General features: G+C 44.1%; 5 protein-coding genes across 5 annotated transcripts; all 5 read left to right on the forward strand.

Annotated features, from left to right (window-relative positions):
• Positions 1-3,540: 3,540 nt before the first annotated feature.
• F5J12DRAFT_787086 (uncharacterized protein) lies at positions 3,541-5,438 on the forward strand (the record flags this gene model as incomplete). Its single annotated transcript, XM_051743575.1, is given in 12 exon segments — positions 3,541-3,602; positions 3,740-3,842; positions 3,890-4,106; positions 4,168-4,283; positions 4,363-4,447; positions 4,467-4,536; positions 4,612-4,614; positions 4,766-4,768; positions 4,801-4,853; positions 4,931-4,990; positions 5,087-5,251; positions 5,416-5,438. 12 exon segments carry the CDS (start codon positions 3,541-3,543, stop codon positions 5,436-5,438), a joined length of 960 nt encoding a protein of 319 aa, XP_051594623.1.
• A 4,330-nt stretch (positions 5,439-9,768) lies between these two features.
• F5J12DRAFT_728537 (uncharacterized protein) lies at positions 9,769-9,957 on the forward strand (the record flags this gene model as incomplete). Its single annotated transcript, XM_051741891.1, has 1 exon — positions 9,769-9,957. One exon carries the CDS (start codon positions 9,769-9,771, stop codon positions 9,955-9,957), a length of 189 nt encoding a protein of 62 aa, XP_051594624.1.
• A 1,506-nt stretch (positions 9,958-11,463) lies between these two features.
• On the forward strand, positions 11,464-11,829 carry F5J12DRAFT_728525 (uncharacterized protein; the record flags this gene model as incomplete). The annotated part of the gene is made up of 1 exon (XM_051741889.1): positions 11,464-11,829. A coding segment is annotated over one exon (366 nt), but the record flags the coding sequence as incomplete, so codon positions are not given.
• Positions 11,830-15,258: 3,429 nt separating this feature from the next.
• Positions 15,259-16,972, forward strand: F5J12DRAFT_898537 (uncharacterized protein; the record flags this gene model as incomplete). Its single annotated transcript, XM_051748117.1, has 6 exons — positions 15,259-15,376; positions 15,429-15,689; positions 16,344-16,474; positions 16,531-16,644; positions 16,699-16,763; positions 16,813-16,972. The coding sequence occupies 6 exons, from the start codon at positions 15,259-15,261 to the stop codon at positions 16,970-16,972; spliced, it is 849 nt and encodes a 282-aa protein (XP_051594626.1).
• A 7-nt stretch (positions 16,973-16,979) lies between these two features.
• On the forward strand, positions 16,980-17,336 carry F5J12DRAFT_728523 (uncharacterized protein; the record flags this gene model as incomplete). Its single annotated transcript, XM_051741887.1, has 1 exon — positions 16,980-17,336. The coding sequence occupies one exon, from the start codon at positions 16,980-16,982 to the stop codon at positions 17,334-17,336; it is 357 nt and encodes a 118-aa protein (XP_051594627.1).
• Between the last annotated feature and the right edge of the window lie 2,406 nt (positions 17,337-19,742).

A 19,742-nucleotide genomic window follows, 5' to 3' on the forward strand; every position in this document is an offset into this window, starting at 1 on the left:
GTGGAATCCTATTTCCACTCAAAATATGTCCTTACCTTATTGGATGACTATTCTTCTTTCAGCTTTTGCCTCTACCTTTGCAATAAATCTGATACCTATACTGCTTTTGCCAATTGGTTGGTGTCCACTCAAAATCAGACTGGCCACCATCTTCTTGTGCTCCATTGGGATTGAGGGGGAGAATTTATGGGACATACCTTCAAAGTGCTCCTCACTTCTTGAGGTGTTACCCATCAATTGTCAATCACTGATCAACCACAACAAAATGGTCATGCAGAACACTTTAATCGTACTATTCTTGAAAAAGCTGGTACAATTTGTCATCAAGCCTGCATTCCTAAATGCTTTTGGAATTTCACTTTTGATTGTGCACTTCATGTGTATAATTGAACTCCACTTAAGTGAATTCTCTTCAAGACTCCTGTGGAACTTTTCTTAGGAAAAGTACCCAATATTTCTTATTTCCACACCTTTGGCTGCAAAGCCTATGTATGGGTTCCTAAAGAACAAAGAAAAGACAAATTTTAACCACACACATTAGAAATGGTTTTTCTGGGTTATTAACCAAATACCAAAGGATATAGATTTCTCCATGGTGTAGGGAATGAGTTCAAGTTCCCTATGAGAATTTGTCTTGGTCAGGAGTTTAGGGGTTGAGGGACTTGTTTTGTTTCTTGCTTTTGTTTTCATGTTTGTACCACTGGACTTGGTGGCAAGCAGCTGCATTGCTGACTAAGTGTGTGTGCTGTGTTTGCATGAGTTCAGTTTACCAGAGAACCAATCCATGTCAGAGGCCCTCAGTAGTAGGGTGATATAGTCTCACATTTTGGCAAGTTTTTGAAGTTAGATTTATTACTTTGGGGAGTACCCAAGGTACCAGGAGGACTGGCAGAAGGTATTGCACAGGCAGAGCTAAGTATTCATTTCAGTTCGCATTTTTACACTCTTACTACACTTCTTTTCTCCAGAGAGAACCTCCCTTTTGGGTCAAGCACAAATCTTGCCCATGACTGATAATTACTAATTATAGGTTGCATTCTTTACCTATTCCTACATCTGGAGCCCACCACAAGGGGGGTTCTGTTCATTTTGGGGAAAGAAGCCACCTCCTTATCACTGCATGAAAATTTTTCTGGATTAAGTTGGACAAGCTAAGTGTTCACAATTTCAATTCTAGTTACAGTCTACACTCAGGAACTCTGGAATCTTCAGAATTAATTTTTCGAGCAGCAAATGTTGAGCAAGTGATGAAGTCAAAGATCCCTTGAGTTGAAAAGCAAATCTGAAGGAAAATTAATAGTCAAATTTTTGCAAAGAAGCCGTGAGAATGCGCCGAGAGAGCTCGAGGGAATGCCAATGAGGCACTTGAGGGATGCACCATGGTTCTTGGGGTGTGCATCTGACCTTTTTAGGTATTTCAAAGAGGTTTGAAGTCTTTGCAAGCACAAGAAATGCTTTGATGACCAAGAGTGGGCCAAGTGGGCTTGCTGGTATGCAGGCAGCGAAGTTTCCATCCCTTGGCTCCAGTCTGTAGAGGATTGGTTCAGTTGGCCTGAATTCATGGTGGCCATCACATGTTTGTATCCTGGGTCCCAGAAATTGGATCAGCAGCATTCAAAGGATGACCTTTACAGTCTTGTTGGCAGTTGAGCAAAGAGAGAAATTTGTACAGAGGAGGAACTAACAAATTACAAGCTTTATTTTCTTGATTTAGCAACATATCTATGGGTTTCGAGGCAACTTGAGGCTGATGAGCTTGAAGACCTCTATTTGCAAGGCTTCGAGAAAGAGTTTTGGTGCAAAATTGTTCGGAAAATGCGACATGATGATCAATGGCAACACTCTGATGACCCATGGCCCATGCAACAAGTAAAATTCACAGCTACAGGACTACTTTGGAAGGAATTTCACTTGGAGCAAGTGCAAGTATATTCTCATCAAGAGCAGCCTGAACCTGAGCTTACAAAGTTTTTTCCAGTTGATTCCACATATGACTCACTGATGGCTAGTCTACAAGACCTACAGAGCTACAGGAGTGTGTCCAGCATGAACAAAGGGTGATAGCAAAGCTGGAATGTCACACATGTGCAAAAAACCAGGCCAAGGCTCCCTTGGCACATTCAAGTCACACACAGCCACAGAGTCCATCTGAGAAGACAACAAGTGAAAAACTGAGCCCAAGTAACCTCAAGCAAGCAATGGCAACACTGTATTTTGAGATGAAGGAGTCTACTTTGAGTATGAGTGAACTACTGACTATGGAATTTCAGGAAGCAGCAAAGCTCGAGCAAGTTGAACCAGTGGTAGTGGAAGAACCACTCACAACAAAGTTGCCATTCAAATTTGAGACAAGTGATGGTGCTCAAAGGAGTTTTTCATTTTGTTCTCACTGAAATTCTCAACTAGCTGCTGATACTTTTGAGTTAAGATATCAAAGTCTTAAAGAAGACACTGTCAAAGCTCCCACAGTCAGCAGAGAAGTACAACAGATGGCAGATGAGTCACTCATATAAAAGATACCACTCAAGTTTGAAGCAGACAGACTCAAAGAACACATGAAGTCCACAGGAGTTGAAGATGAGGTTCTTGAAATGCTTGCAAGCAGTCTTGAAGTGGAAAGGTTGGTGTATGAAGAGATCATTGACTCACACAGAGTGCCACAGCACATAAATCATACTGAGACAAAGGTTATTGCAAGAAGGATCAAGATTGAGGAGCCATCAAGGCTCATCACACAAAGGAATCCACTGGAAGAGTCTTTACAGGTCGAAATGTTGAGGCACACAGCGAGGATAGATGCCCTCACACTCGAAATATTCTGTGGCCATGCAGTGTCAGCAATAAATGTTTTATTCAAGGATTCGTCGAGTGAATTGACACATGCACTTGATGTTGGGACCTGTACAGAAAGTCCAGCAGTGTTGACTAAGCAGAGTCACATGACTGCTCTGCATGTCATGGCCACATGCACTCAAGTACTTCATACTGATGCATCTAGTATTATAGGCTGACTACACAAGATCGCAGCAATCAAAGGATATGAAGAATGGGGAGAATGACATACCATATGCAAACTACTGTGGCTACAAGCAATGGCAACCACAGCAAGGATGACATCAGCAGTAACTCGAGTGACAGTGAAAATGACAACAACTTTACTTAGTGCAGGTTGACAACTGTACAAGATAGGAGATGCCATTCAGTGGAAATGGGGTGCGACAAGTGCAGGTACTGGGCTCGATGGCCCAAGGTTTTGTTTTGATTCCATAATGTCTTATTTACAATTACTCTATTCTAGGAAAAATGGATGTGTGAGATGATGCTCAAGCTACATCCAAGCAGCCATGATACAATGGACTGTGATGACCTATGAGGAAAGTCAGTGGGCTGTCGAAGAGAAGCTATGTGAAGCGATCTGAAAAAGCTACTATGAATGGGGCAAGCAGTCAGAACAAGCCAAAGGCTCAAAGGTGGTATTTTTCTTTTTGTCTAGTACAGCAGCTACAAGATATACAGCATGACAACTATGGCAACTACAAAATGTCTGAAGAGAGACATTCGAAGGGATTTTGTGGACTTACACCTGAGGGCAGCTACCAAGGGTAGCACAACAGCAAGTGTCAGAATTGCAGCAAGACACACAACATGCAAATAGTGTTGAAGCCACACTGGTTGGGCTTGATGGCCCAGAGTTTAGTCTTTTTGTTGAAGTGTTTTACTTACAGTTACCACATTTTAGGGAATACAAAGTTCTACAGGATGCAAGGTCATGTGAGGCTGGAAGAGCCATTCTGTGGAGACAAGGTGTGAGGAGCACAGGTTCTGGGCTCAATGGAGCAAAGGTTTGTTATGATTTCAGTATATTTTATGTACATCTGTTCTACTCTAGGGAAAACAACTGTATATGATGACATGCAGGCAACATCCAGGCAGCTGTGGTGCAAAGAATGACAACGACATCAATGATCGATGCAGACCGAAGGCCACACAACACAAGAATAGCCATCCCAGGGACATGGAGTGTGACGGGGGCTACCGAGCTCAAACACTCAAGGTTTCATTTGGTTCTGAGAAGTTGCACTTACATCTACCTTATTCTAGGGAAAGTGAGTATCTACAACAAATGGAGATCATGATGCGAGGATCTATGAAGAACTATGATCGAAGGTTGCAAGGAAGTATGGCAAGATGAGTGTGAGGACTGCAGATCGATCTATGACAGCGATCGTCGAAGATACAAGATCCGACAGACATGGGCACTGAGTGTGACAGCCCAAGTTTTTGTGAGTGATTTGATGGCAGGTTTGGTTGGATGTCTACTGACTGGCCCCACATGCACTGTGCTTACTTGTGCCATGACAGCTTGTGAGTGATTTGATGGCAGGTTTGGTTGGATGTCTCCTGACTGTCCCCACTTGCACTGTGCTTGTTTGTGCCATGACAGATTGTGAGTGATTTGATGGCAGGTTTGGTTGGATGTCTGCTGACTGGCCCCACTTGTAATGTGCTTGTTTGTGCAATGTGCAATGTCAGCTTGTGAGTAATTTCATTCCAACATTGCCTGTATGTATGCTGAGTTTCCTGCCTGTACTGTCCTTTCTGGTTGCATAGTATGTGAGTAATGTCAGGGGATCAGTGTCTGCTGGCTGAACTCAATCACACCATACTTCTGGTGCAATCTCAGCTTGTAAGCAATTCCATGGCATGCTAATCACATCCCTGCTGACTTACTGTCTTTCCTCTCATCTCAACCATCATTCACCAGGATGTGAGTGGTTAAATCTTGCATTTCCCTTCCAGCTATAGTGATATGGATGATTCCAATGTCTTCTCTGCTGCTGCAACATCAGATTGTAAGTCCCATTTTGTGATGGGATTGATCCTGTCATGATGACACATATGCAATCCTAGACAAAAATTACAACTGCAGGCAACCCCAATGCACCATCACAAGAGGTCTCCATTTGCTCAATAGCTGAGCATGGTGTTTGTAAGTAGTAGTCATCCTCTACTTCAGCAATATTCATTACTTCAGATTGCCTACTCATTTTTGAGTATTGTTACTTTTTATTGCTTAATGCACAAGTACCAAACAAAGAAGTTGTTGTTGTTCTGGCTGTCCAGCAGTACAAGAGTTCTTGTATTGAAGCCACTATCCACCAGGCTGTCAAACATGCTGTCCAGCAGCATGGTCCTCACTTGCATGATTTGTGTCAGACTCTTCTGCAAATTGTTTTGGAGAATTGTCATTGTGAGTGAATATGTCCAGTGGTCCAATCACTATGATCTATACAATCCTTTCAACCCACAAACTGGTAATTTAGAAACATGATGAACTCCCTGTGCTCTCTCCTATGGTCTTTTCAACACTTTTCTCTCAATGTTCAAGGCACTCCCATGCTGGATGATCTGCAGTGGCTAGACAAACATGTATATAAGAGCAGAGTATTATAGCTACCAGAATATCCATGCCTGCACAGCCTACAGTGACTTCCAAAATTTGAATTAGTATCCATGGCCATAGACTTGATTTAAATCACCATGTCATTGAATCAATTTTGTAACTATGTGTTGGATCCATCAGAATCCAACCAATATCACATAAAACAATTTCAAAAATCATCAAAGATGGTTGCTATGGTTATTATACCTTAGCAACCATTTCAGTCCAAGCTATTTAACCACTGTCTACATTGTCAATGCTCCCTAACTATACTATGCACCCCATCTCCTCTGCTCAGAAGGAAAACATCATTTCTCTGGCCTGTAATGGTCATTCTACTCACACTATTGCCTCTAGGCTGGGTATCAGCCAGCCTACAGTCTCCAGGGTGTTCAAGAACCTTCTTCCTGATCAACAAGCACTTTCTTCTGGATGTCCTGCTAAGCTTTCATCCACCTCTCAGCATGTTATTACTACACAAATCACCACAGGCAAGGCCACCAATGTTGTTGAGGTTTCAAAGAACATCAATTCCATAATCTCCAATCCAGTCTCCTCACAAACAGTTGGAAGGGTCCTCAGAAAACATTCATTCAAGGCTGTAACAAAGAAGAAAAAACCACTCCTTTCTGTAATTCATGGGAAGAAGCAATTAGCCTTTGCTCTGAAATACAAAGAATGAACTGTGGAGGACTGGAGAAGGGTTATCTGGTCAGATGAGACCAAAATCAATAGGATTGGGTCAGATGGGAAGGTTTGGGTGTGGAAACAGGCAGGAGAGGGGCTTATTGAAAGAGAGATACAGGGAACAGTCAAGCATGGAGGAGGAAACATTATGGTATGGGGATGTATGGGCTGGGAGGGTGTTGGCCACCTTGCAGAGATTGAGGGGAGGATGAATGCTAACCAATATGTGGACATTTTGGAGAGCCAGTTGCTTCCTAGCTTGGGAGATTCTGGAATTCCTTTGAAGGATGTTATCTTTCAACAGGACAATGACCCAAAACATACCTCCAAAAAGGCCAAGAGGTGGTTGGAGGACAACAATATCAATGCTCTGGACTGGCCTCCACAGTCTCCAGATATGATCCCCATTGAACATATCTGGAATCACATCAAACAGGAGCTCAACAAGTATTCAACACAGACAAAGGGAGTTTGGGAGGTTGGGAGAGAGTGGCAGTAGTGTGGAATAATATAGACCCAGGGGTGTGTCAGAATTTAATTGAAAGTATGCCTAGAAGGGTCCAAGCAGTGATAAAAGCCAAGGGAGGTCATACAAAGTATTGGGATCATCAGTTTCTATATCTCTGATACACACTTCCAAAATTGATTCAATGACATGGCAATTTAAATTGTATATACCTTTATGGATACTAATTCAAATTACATAATTATTTTTTTGATGGATAGTCCTGTGCAAATGGCTTATGTCATCAACTTACACTTTGGTCTTATTTGTCTTTTTTCTTGATAAATTCAACACACAACCCAAAATGTGCAAACATTGAATCAATTTTGGAAGTCACTGTATGGTAGTAACCCACCCAATACTGAGTTTGAAAAGAAAAAAACAATCTCTTACTGCTGTTAGGTTGTGCTAGAACAATGGAAGCCTCATCTATCATCCCTCATACAATCATTGACAAGCCAAGCATGAACTCATTCACCTATTTTGGCACACCCCTATATGGCTATCATACACAGTACCTACTGCAGAAATGAGATTTTGGGTATTGGATATGGTGTGGGCAGATGACTAAACCATAGATAGCTTGTACTTTGACAGATGATTAACCAACCACTTCAGTCAACCCCCTTGGGAGACCTATGAGGTCTCAACAGGTCAGGTATCCCCAGCCACTGGCAGGGAAAATCTTTTCTCCAGCACCATGCTTGGGGATTCTCCACACTGCCATTTTATAGAGGTGGGAGAAAAGGATTTTGCCATAATTAATATACATTATCCTGAATATGTCAGGGTGACTGGGGTCCAGATGGGCCTTTCTCCAGCTGAAATTGGGCCTCAATGAGACATTCTCCATGCTAAAAAAGACACAAGTAAAGCTTTCCCCAGCCAAAATAGGGCCTCAGTAGGACATTCTCCATGCCAAAAAGGACCCAAATGAAGCTTTCTCCAGTTGAAATTGGACCTCAATGGGACATTCTCTGTGCTAAAAAGGACCCAAATGACACTTTCCCCAGGTGAAATTGGAGCTCAATGGGACATTCTCCATGCTAAAAAAGACCCAAATGCAATGGGTGACCAGCATAACTGGAGTCAGACACAGGTTTGTACAGTAAGCAAGATCAGCAAAGGGGACTGGACTAAATATAGTACAAACAAAGGAAAACAGACCAGAGTCATGTGCAGGTCACCCAGACATGGACCTGGGGGGACTGGGGTGGAGCAGTGCAAGGCCAGGAGGCTGGAATGGACTGGAGATAGGGGTAAAACACTGGACTTGAGTCATTTAGGCTGGAGTTGGGTTATCTAGGACTGGAGTTGTGTTCTCTAGGCCAGAGTTAGCTTTTCTAGGCTGGACTAGGACTAGACTTGACCAGGGTTAGGGGCTAGGGCCCCTGACTGGACCAGGATTGAGTCTGAGAGTCATGGATATGACACCCTTCATCTTCTGTGAATTCCTCTTCATCTGTTTGTCCAATGTCATACTCTTTGGATAGTGCCATCTCTCCAATGGCCTGCAATAGTTCATCACCTTCTAATGTCAAAGCCTCCCATTCACAGTCATAGTCTTCTGGTTGCTCAGCTGCATGGTGCATGGCAGGCACTCCACATGGCTTGTAAGGGGTTGAATGAAATGCTGCTATGTCCTCTGCTGTGGGTCCCCATGGGCTTGATGGAGGCCAAGCATGTGGTATATGTTGAACCTTGGCTTCCCATTTAGTATATGTTTCCACCAGGCTATCCTTTTGTGCTTGCACACAATACTTGTAACATTCATCTACAAAGTGACAAACTCAGAAACCATGTGATATCAATAATAACTCTACTCACCAGCATTGTTCTGAGCAGCCTCTACACTTTGCCACTCCACAGAAAACCACTCCTGTAAAATGGTCCACTCTCTTGACAACCTTCTTTTTTCTTCATTGCAATGATCAACCTCCAACATAAGTCTTATTCCCTTGTGCACACCCTCATCAGCAAGCCAACCAGGGGGATCAGGGTAACCCTCCTCAATTCCAACCCTGCCAAATATCACTATCAACATCCAGTTGAAAAATACCCTTAGATGGTATGGGAGGAGGAGAAATAGCACCAGGAGGTGCTTTCTGCAACCAAATCATACCCTACAATTCACCACAGAGATTATTATATGTTGTGACTAGCTTCAGTACAGTGGGTTCTTGCACCTTAGGCACCACTTTTCAGCAGGATTAAGGGTCTATTAGATATAGATATACTTTTTGTGACATAAACAATGTATCTAATAGACCCACCATCTGCACTGGAATCACCTGGCTGGTACTAATAATAGGTTTGAGAATCACTTTGAGAACTGTTTTCCATTTTTGGGTGGTGCTCTTCCTGCCCCTATGCTCGCCTTGCATTTGCCTCACCTTCCCCAAACCTTCATCCCACCATATCTCATGTCTCTTCAACCCTTGTACTACCATCTTGCAAACTTGCCAGGGATGCTCTTGGGGAGCCTCCTCCAATGTTGGCTCTGTATGGCTCCCACATTTCATATGTCCCACAGTATGTTTTTTTTGTCTTCATATTTTTTCTGAAACATGCATCCCTATCCTGGGACTTGCCATTCATTGCCTAGCACAAGTTTTGGCTTGGGCCAGCATTTCTCGAGTCCAACAAAGCAGCATAACAAGAGGAAAATGCAGACTAATGTTATCATTCCAGGTCAAAGTGCCAAATGGCAACATCTCCTTCAACAGTTGAGTGATCTTTTGAATCACAAGTCATCTCCTGGTCCATTTTCTACTATCGACACCCCTCCTCCCAAACCAACCACTCCAGATGTGCTGGATGACACTGACATGCTCCAGCACTCCAGTGATGAACTGTTGCCCAAAGATGTTGCTGACTATTCCATGCCAAGCATGGCCATTGACTGGCTGTATGACAATTGGATGGCAGTTATCCCTATGATTATCAAGCCATATCTCCAATATATGTTGGAAACTGTCAGAAAGCCACTTATAACCTATGATAAACCACTCTCTGGTTGTCAGGCAGGATGTGAACTCAAGCATTCTTCCCTAATCTGTTTATACTTTGACCATGTGTAACATCCTCACATCTCCTTGTGGAGGCTGATCTCATTTCAGGTTTTGTGACTGTTATGGTTCTAAGTTGTACATGCACATCACTTCCTCAATTACTCTTACATTCTGGGCTCTTTCCCACTGCCCCCTCTCAACCTTGCCTGGCCATTTCTGTGGAATTACTTGCTTTCTGTCAGGCACTGTTTGAACATTCTTGCAACTCAATCAACACCCTTTCCTCTGCACTCAATACACATTATGAATGATGAGGGTTCCAGATGACCACCCGAGAGGTCAGTGGTTTGTTTGCTGACCTGCTTGCACTTACAAGTATGGCACACAGGGTAGAGTTATTCAAGATCTGTTCCATCATAGCATTGGAAATGCTGTCCAGTGGTACAATATCTTGCAAGTGCATATTGAGTGCCATGCTGAAAGTATTATTGAACATTGTCACCAAACTGTTCTCAACCATCTCAATCACACACAATCTGCTCAGCAACTGTCATTCACTGCAATCCCACCATCTTCCAAACAGTTCTCATTGTTACAATGCGCATCCATACTCATCCAAAGGTGCCCAGCATGTTTTGCAGGTCACACATTTGGATGGCCACTGAGCAATGGCAGTGATATTCATATCACACTTGATGGGAACTTTCACCATCATCATCAGCACTCAGCTGGTAGTTGTCCTGCATTTTATGACCCTGCATATTTCATTCCCAAGGTTCAAGTTGACAATGTTGGATGCCAGATCAAATGAGTGCATAAGCAGCCACCAAGACAATGGCATGTTGAAGTTCCTGATGAAGCAATCAATCAATGTGAAGCATCATACAAAGCAGCTGACAGCAACAAGCAGAAGGCTGCAATGGACTGCTTCGATGACACTGGAATTATGGCATTGATATGCCATCATGACATCCCTCTCTTCTTTGCAAATATTGACATGCCTGGTGAGCAACAGAAGTATAGCATCACCCTTTTCAAAATCGCCCTTCACAAACACCTCTTCTCCCACTTGCCAGTCACTGCAACTGTTGTTGCATTGTATGATATTGGTTGCATTCTTGCATGTTCTTTAGACAAGGTATATACAAAGTCTCATCCCCATACACTAGTACTGACTTCCTGCAGTTTGACATCCTTGATAATGAAATTGTTTGTCACATCCACTTTTCAACAACTGCAATGCATGCCTATGGCCACAAATGGGCATGCCAGCTCGTTTATAACCCCTGCATTACTACAGGACTCAGTCTTTCTGATGGAGAGGGCACCAAATGCCTCTGGTCCCATTTCATCAAGCTCATTGGCATTGAGTGAGCATCATCAGCAAGTTCATTTTATTACTCTAGTTTACCCAGAACTGAAAAAGTGTTTGATTAGTGCCAGTGCTGTATCTGGCTTATTGATCGTCATGCTGCTGCAATAGGGCTGGAGATGTGAAATGATCTTGGTGACTGGATTTGATGCTGACTGAGGAAAGGAATTGCCAAACAAGGTAGTGAAGCATGTCAGATTCTCAGCGATTACAGAACCGATATCCTGGAATTGCAGAATGAGTGGGCTAGCCAATGTAGCACTCAGCTTTCCATATGGGCTCGTAAGTATTTCTGCATCTATTAGACTGCATTATTCATTCTTCGCCTTTAGATGTGCTGGCTTGATTAAAAAAAGAACTGGACACTGTACTTGTGTTGCAGGCCAACTTAGAGGTTGCTGACTGAGCACTTCAAGCTGCATGTGCAATAATTGAGAAGGATGTGACAGAGGATACCCTTGAGGCTCTCGAGAGTTTGGAGCGCAGCCATGATCATCTTTTAAACAAGGTGGACCTACTATATGCATCCCTCAACATCCATGACAAGTTTCCCAAGCTCAATGGTGTTGACATTGAGTTTGTTCAGATGCTTCTTTTGGCTCATGATTTGAAGATCAACATCCGGAAATGGGCAATTGGGGGCTTTTTTGAGTGGGACAAACTTGATCACACAGTACAGGGAAAGCAGAAAGCCTTGGGTAGTATTGCTGAACCTACAACTCAGTGTTGCAATGCTGATCATTTCTTTCTAGGTACAAAGCTCCACCAGCAAACTTGCAAAGCATCAGCTGTGCTCATGTCAGCCATCTGAAAATTCAACATGTATTGTGAACATCTTGCAAAACTATATGGCACATCATCTGGCATCCCCCTTCCTTTGCTGCTCCCAACAAAATTAGCTGAACTATGTAATGACCAATCCCTCTTCAAAGATTTTTGGATCACTCCCTCTATTGGAGAAATCCCATGGTGGTTGCAAGACTCTGATGTGAGAGAGGGCATTAGAGCAGTCCTGAAGACTGACCACTGTCTCGAAGAACACTGCCTTGGCATGGAGGCCAACAACATGTGCTGATGGTTTGGCAGTGAGCTGTGTGCCATTGAGCTTGCAATTTGGTAGCTAGAAAGTAAGTCAAGGTAAGATCTTTAAGATTCTATGCACTCTCTGGTTCTTCAACAACATCACAAATCACTGGCCAAGATGCAGGAAAGGTGGCCCACACCATTGGCCTCCACAGTTCATTATGTGAGTCAAGCCCACAGTGCACAGGCTATTTCCACTTCCCTTGCCAGTACCCCCACCCCTCTTGAGCTGCAATGGCTGCCACCTATTCAATGTGATGTATCTGTGGATGTCCTTAGTGAGGCAGACTCCACATTACCACTGACTGATGTTGATGCAGGAGAACATGTTTTGGACCCTGATCAGACTGCATTCACAAATATTCTCAAAGATGTACCATCCAATGCTGATGAAGGTGGTTTGTCCAATGATGATGAGGATCAGAAAATGATTCATAATGTGAATCTTGTTTGGGAAATTCCCTTCATAAGTTCCATTTGAGTGCACAAGTCCTGACTAATTTGCTACACAGATCCCCATGGTTGATATGATCAATGTCCACAACAACCTGCCTCTCATCCATGGTGTTTATGCAAGGCATGTCTGACAATCACAGGATGGTTTTCCTTGGTACATCTTTGAGCTGGACAACTATGAGCAGCTTGCTTCCACCACCAGTTTGCTCAATGATAGCTGTATCAACAGCTGTGCTGCACTACTCTACTCAGAATTTCTGTCATTGAATGCCACACAGTGCATGATACTGTCAAGTCATGATCTCCCCTGCATTCAATACCATGCTGAAGACAACATTTTGTGGTGCAACACCTCACGAATGTGTTATTGGGAGAAACCCATCTGGATACTCCCCATCCATCAACCATCCCCAGTCAGCCATTGGGTTATTTGCATTGTCAAGTTTACTTCAAAACAAATGCTCCTTTTTGACAGTCTCGCAGAACAAAAACCTTGGAAATGCAACATCAAGGTATTCCGTCATGTCTGTCTAGTGTTCTTACTGACAATTCACAGGATATCACCAATCTTGTCACTCGCCTGTCCCTCATAGCCTCGAAGAGGCTCGGAATTCCTCAGAGAGATTTTGGAAGCTGGTCTGCACACCTGATTGCAGTAAGTACTAAAAATACATGCAAAAATGGCTCCCTTGTCAAATTACTAGCTTTGCCCTCTGCAATCAAATGGGTACAACTGTGGACTTTGGGTTTTGGCTCAGGTCGCAGCAGTTCTGCAAGGCTGCAATGTTATGAACTTGCATGAGGCAGATATGCATGATTTTCACCATTATCTCCAATGTCTTATACATTGCATACCAGTGTAACTATGAACTACCTGCATAATGATCCCTGCCATTTTCCAATTCCAATGCTTCTTGTGTAATATGGTAGATATCCTGAGCTTGCCACTGCAGCCAACATGCTGCCATTCAAATGTTGCAGTTGCCTGACATGCCAGGACCCCCAATAGTATCATATATGGCTGACCATTGCACTAACTTCTCTGTGATATTGCCTATCAGTTCAGTGAACACCTGCTGATGGTCTCCATTTTCAAGATGTTTCACTCAATGAGTATCTGCTTCTCCTAACAGCCTTGCATGTCGCCTGAGCATGACATCCACCAGATTGTGCATAAACCTTTGTTCTTCCAGTGTTGGGTCTGGCTTGGCATGCATATACAGAGGCTCTCTTTCCCACTTAAGTAGATCTGATTCATTTAAAGCATCAGTGCTCTCAGTGGCTTCCAGAAATAGGGGTGACATTGGTAGAGGTATCATTGCATAGGTGATAAGAGCTGGCAGGAGGGATGGGACAGAGGAAATGACACTGGGATGGATGATACTTGACACAGATGGAATCATCGAACAGAGAGCATCTTTACTGAGATGGTGTCCAGTGTGCTTGTGGTACACATGGTGATTCTGAGCAGGTTGTAGTTCTTTGCCTCTGAAATGTGTTGTAATTGAGGATTGAACTGTAGAAACATGGGAATAATTACTTTGTTGATGCATAGATGGCCTTCTGTCTGCGTTCAGTGGTCTGTCTTTCATGTAGAGTGAGGTATTTAGTAGTGTGTCCCATATAACTGCGAAGTTCAGTAAGGGACAATTGGCTAACTTGAGTCAGTTGTGACATGTCGGTGAAGTACAAAACCAGAGTACTACACACTTGCTGCAAAGTATCAGATGGTCACAGTTAGGATAAATTGTAGCATAACATGTATGAATTTTGGTGATGTTCATTGGGGGGGGGAAGTAGTGCAACATTTCTGACTCTTTCTGCCTGCAAAAACACATTTGGTGGTGTTCTAGCTATGTTTTCCTTTCAGTAGGAAGGCTATTCAGATTGTGATTGGCTACTGTTATTGCACACTGGTTTGACATGTTTCCTCAGCATTCCAAGTCGCACTCCGAGTCCATCCTCAGCACCTTACCACTACTGATCACTATTTGTAGATGACCTGCAATGACCCCTGCTATGGTCATTCTGCCCAAAAATCGAGTAGAAGGGGTCAGGATATTTTGCAATCTGGGGAAAAAATCACAGCAAATGCTCTCACATTCTTACCTAGAGCCTCTCTGCACCCTCTCCAGCCTCTCTGTTTGAAGTTCACCATCATCATCTCAAGACAACTCCTTGGCTTGGAATTATCATGTCCCTTCTCCTTCTTTGAAAGCTTCTGACTGCCTCACTCTTGAGATGCCCATTGTGATCCTCACTAGATCTGCCGCAATGCTCATCTTGCATAAAGATGGTGCACCAGTCCTTGTTGTACTTTTCCTTCATTCACCAATCTCTGCACAACTGGAAATTTTTGCAACTTTGGTTTGTACTATCTATCCCATATCTCACACTATCTGATGTCGTTCAGAAAAAAATGCGAGGTTCTAGCAAGTCAGGAGTGCTCGACCCTCTGGGTAGTTCCTCATGACCTGCATCAACATGCCTGAACACTCTCCTGGCATATCCAGGACAATCTACAAGCACACAGGATGATTTTGTCATTGTCCAGGTTGGGGGTGGTCACTGCAATCCATCACCAGCCCCAGTGGTGACTCCAACACATCTCTTCCAGAAAATCAAGGCAACCACTCAAGACACCAGTCTAGTTTGTGAGGTGTCACTCTGCTGAGGTCATTTGCCCCCAGTTGAACCCCCAATGTCTCCAATGGGGGGTTCCCAAGATGCTGATGATGATGTCAATCCTTTCTTGTCAGAACCCATTATCTGGCCTACCCCAACAGTTTGGTCAGACATCTCCCTTGGTATGGCTGCCAGTGAGTCATTTACTGCTTTTGAAGGATGCTTCCACTATTTATATCAATCTAGTTGCTGAAGGTGATGACACACCATGTCCTGGGCCTGGACTCTCTGCCCCCCCTCTCAATACCCCAGCAATGCCATCCAAGACCCCTCCCAGTGGACCCTCTCCCCCCCATCTCAATACTGTGGCAGCACCATCCAAGACCCCTCCCCGCAGACCCTCTCCCTCCCCTCTCAATACTGCAGCAGTGCCATCCAAGCTGCCTCCCTGCCACCCTTCTGTACCCCTTCTCAATTCTGTGGCAGCGTTGTCCAAGCGACTTCCTGGTATATCAGTGCCCATAGTTCACAAGCCACATTCTACATCAGTGCTGACTCACACCCATGGATTGGCTCCATCTTCAGCTCTGGATAGGTTGGGCTTTGAGCCTACAGAGAGTTTTGTTACCATCAACAATATAAGTACTCATCACCCCCAGACAATCATCTAATCATTTAATATTGTCAGACTTCCAAAATTGTTCCACCTTCTGATACATCATTGATTACTTGTCCAGAGTCACCCACTCCTTGTCACACCACTTCTGGCCCTTTGCAAGGACATGATCAGCCATCACCTCTACCCTCTCAAGAAAACATGCTCAGTGTTGAGACTGATGGGCACAATGGGGATGGCAACAATGGTTTATATACTCATGGGAGGTTGCCAGCTGCCACTATAGATGAATTCAATGAGGGCTTTTGGCAGGTCAATGAAATATTCAGCAAGCTTGGGGAAAGTTGAGGAATGCCATGGCAACAAGTCAAGGACTGCTACATTGCCAATATTCTCACTCAAATGCACAAAATCTTTGGAATTTGTACTCAGTGTATTTTGCAAAGAACCTGGAATCCGAACTTGCCTGGCTCCCTCAGGGCGACCACACAATCAAAGGGAGCCCCTCCATAGAATTAGGAAACAGTGTTATGCATATTTCAAAGAAGTATACTCAGAAAACTATATTGACATCCTGGAAACATGGAAGGAGTCAGAAGAACTGCAAGATTTAGGTGGAACAGTCACTCAGCATCAGCAACTTTTCAACAAGTCCATGAAGGATCTAGATCACATTGTAGGTGTTTCTTAGGCATCTTACTTATAGTATGTGCTGAATGCTTTCTCTTATAGTTTTCCAGACTCTCAAAAGTGCATGGGATCAAAGGTGTGTACATGTTGGCTGGGAAGATTGTGAACCAGGATGTTGGACTTGCCCATCCCTTCACTACAGCAGGTGCTGAAGGAGTAAGTCACTGTGTGATGTGTTTCAATACCATGTACTCAATATTCATTTTATAGTTCTTTCATTCTCATTGTCATGTGGATACTGATGAAATCATTGGGCATTTCAAGGCACATATATAGTAAGTAGTGTTGGTGTTAGTGATTCACTGTCTCATATCTTTTATTTAGCAACAAGGTGTCTCTTGACAGTTTGGCTGAAGTCTTCGAAGACCACACCAAAGAAGCTAAGGAGGTAGTTGCTTGTGGAGGAAAAGGGAAACAATGTGCTGTCAATGTCAAGAAGGATCAGTCTGATGATGAAGTCGAGATTATTGAAAATAGCGAGTGACCTGATCATGATCAAGTCAAACAACATCTTCAAAAGCTTATCAGTGCATCCTTCCAATATTAGCTTTCCTAGTCATCTAACAATTCTTAAAGAAAACTTTGGATTCAAATGGGCATCCCAAAAGCTATTTCCCTGGAAGTCTCTCCCAAATCAGCTGGCAGGCAGTGCACTTGTCATGTATAACTGGCCAGCAGATGTTATCTTCCCAGGTGAGGAATGCTGTGGCAAGGCATCTGGGAAAGGGATCTTGGACCTCACACATGCAGACTGTTCTAAGCTCATTGCTGTGCTTGTGGACACTAGTGAAAGCAAACTCTGCATCTGGCATGACCCTAAAAACAAAAGTATGTCCTCCATTTTTTAATGGTTGATGAGTACTAATGCAGCTATAGCAAATCTGCTCACATCCAAGAGTCCAGTTATCATCAGCACCCCACCATCATTTGACTCGAAACTGCCAAGGGGAAAGCAGATCTTCTGTAGTCTTGCAGTTGACCACCTCAGACTGGCTCAACTCCTCGATTGATCTGCCACATGTGTCAAGAAGACTAAGCTGAAGAAGGCTGCACCTGCCAGAGGTGATGTTGAGAAGGGAAACTCAGCTGCCATCAACACTTCTGACAGCATCAAAGAGGTTCCTGCAGCCAAGCCTGGTACTTCCACCACCACCTCTGGGATGCAGCTTGTGGGTATATTGCATCCTCAATTGTCCTCCAAGTCAAAAATCACAACAACTTCCAAACTTGTCATCTCCAACAATAGCTTGACCTCTGAAAGTGAGTCACCCAGTGATGGCTACCTGCCTGATCAACAATCCTGAGGTGTCCAGGATAGTGAGATGGATATAGATGATGGTGAGGTCGAAAGGAATGGTGCTGAGGACAGTGACTCTGACTATGTGCAAGAACCATTGTCATGTAAGCATAAAGTCAAGGGCCATGAAGTAGGCGATCCAAAGCAGAAAAGGAATGTCTCACCTTTGTGTAGCAAGGGCTGGGTATCTAAATGGAGCAAGACTGTAAGGTTCAAAGGCTCGTTGATTCCTATGACCAGTAGCAAGGCCTGCCATCGCATTCCTTCTTCACTGACATATATTTCATTGGAGGAGGATGCTTCTGTGTGGAGAGGTACTCAATCTGATGTTCCACTGGATGCTTGCAAGGAGTCCATTCAGACTGTGCAGGTGCTCACCCCTCCAATTATTCCTGACTCTGCTTGTCATACTGACATTCCCAGTTCTGCAAAGGCACATACTTCATGCAATGTTCAGGACTCTCACAAGGAGGTTGTCAATGTTCCAAAGGCAATCATCCCTACTATTACCCTGGGCAGCTCTGTTGATTGCAATATCTTGCCTACTGACACTGCTAATCTGTCTGTCCCTGTCACTTCTTGCTTGAACCCTCTTCTGACACCATTATATCCAGTTTTCTGGACACTTCTGGGATGTCCTACAGCATTCCCAACAACTTATCTGATGCTCCTGGAACTGTAGGTGGCAACAGCACTTGCTTGCACAATACTCCTGGAGTGACAGGCAATAGTTTTAGAGGTGTGTACAGTTACCTCAATTATGTGCACTACTAATGAGTCATCACTATCGATTGTCTAGCCCTGAAATCGGTTATGCCAGCTGCAAGAAGCCTGGATACTCAAGATGCCACCAACCTTGTTACTGGACAGGGTGATGGACCAACTGCCCCCTCAGACATGGACTTCTTCTCCCATTGTATGAGCAACACTGCCACCAGATCAGATTCATCGATTCCACAGCCATCCCACTTAGAACCCCCAGTGATCTACATCAATCTGCTGACAACAAGTCAAGCAGAGTGCCTGAGGCCTTGCATTGTGCAGGGTGGAACCTGTTCAGGTGATGAGCCTGAACCATTTAACCTTCAGTGCCAGGCATTTCCCAAGTTGGATGAGCCAGGATTATCTGGCAAGTGTCCATCTACAGTGTCCACAAGACTTTTGGCTGCCAAGGAAGGTCATTTGCCCACAATTAAAGGAGAAGCTGATGGTCCCCAGGGAAGCAATCACAGTGGGCACTCTGATCTGACAGTGGGCAGAGTTCATCTGCCCCACCCTTACCCCACTCCCCATCCTATATCTCACCAAGAGTCATTTGTCCATCTGTCTCAGCAACACAGTTTCATTGATTGGCTCCCTGGGCCTGGAGTGCCACCATGGCAGACGCCGGGTGCACCATATGATTACAACGCTGGCTTACACAGAGGGTGGTACAACCATCCAGTGGCTCCTTACCATCCCACACATCCCCTGCCCCATCTTGCCTACCATGGCTCATATGCAGATCCCAGTGCTTCCCATGTCCCCTCCACCAACAACACAGGGCATTCAAACTATGGTGCCCAACATGCTGCTGTCACTTGTGGGCCAGGTTACCATTTTGGCAGTAATGTTCACCATGACCTTGCTGTGAGTCAAAGTGTGGTTCAGTGGTGAAAACTAACCAAAACCAACATAAAAGACAAAAAGAGCGAGTGGTGGTTTGCCTATGCAGTACCTAGATGGTAGAACCTTTGATTTGGGTGGGTTTTTGCGAGCTACAACACTCAAGGATGAGTGCTGAGGGTTGGGGGTGCTCCTGACAAAGAGGGAGCAAGAATGTGATAGAAAGTGATAGGGTAGACTGCTGTCAGCCTACAGAAGGATGGATGGCAACTTAATTCAATGTCCTAAGCTGCACTGAGCTCAGGGAGGGCTTGGAGTGAAGTATATTGATGATGGACAAGGATAAGCGAAG

This window comes from Pisolithus orientalis (assembly GCF_024613125.1).
Source record: "Pisolithus orientalis strain OTSU chromosome Unknown F5J12scaffold_85, whole genome shotgun sequence".
Lineage (NCBI taxonomy): Eukaryota > Fungi > Basidiomycota > Agaricomycetes > Boletales > Pisolithaceae > Pisolithus > Pisolithus orientalis.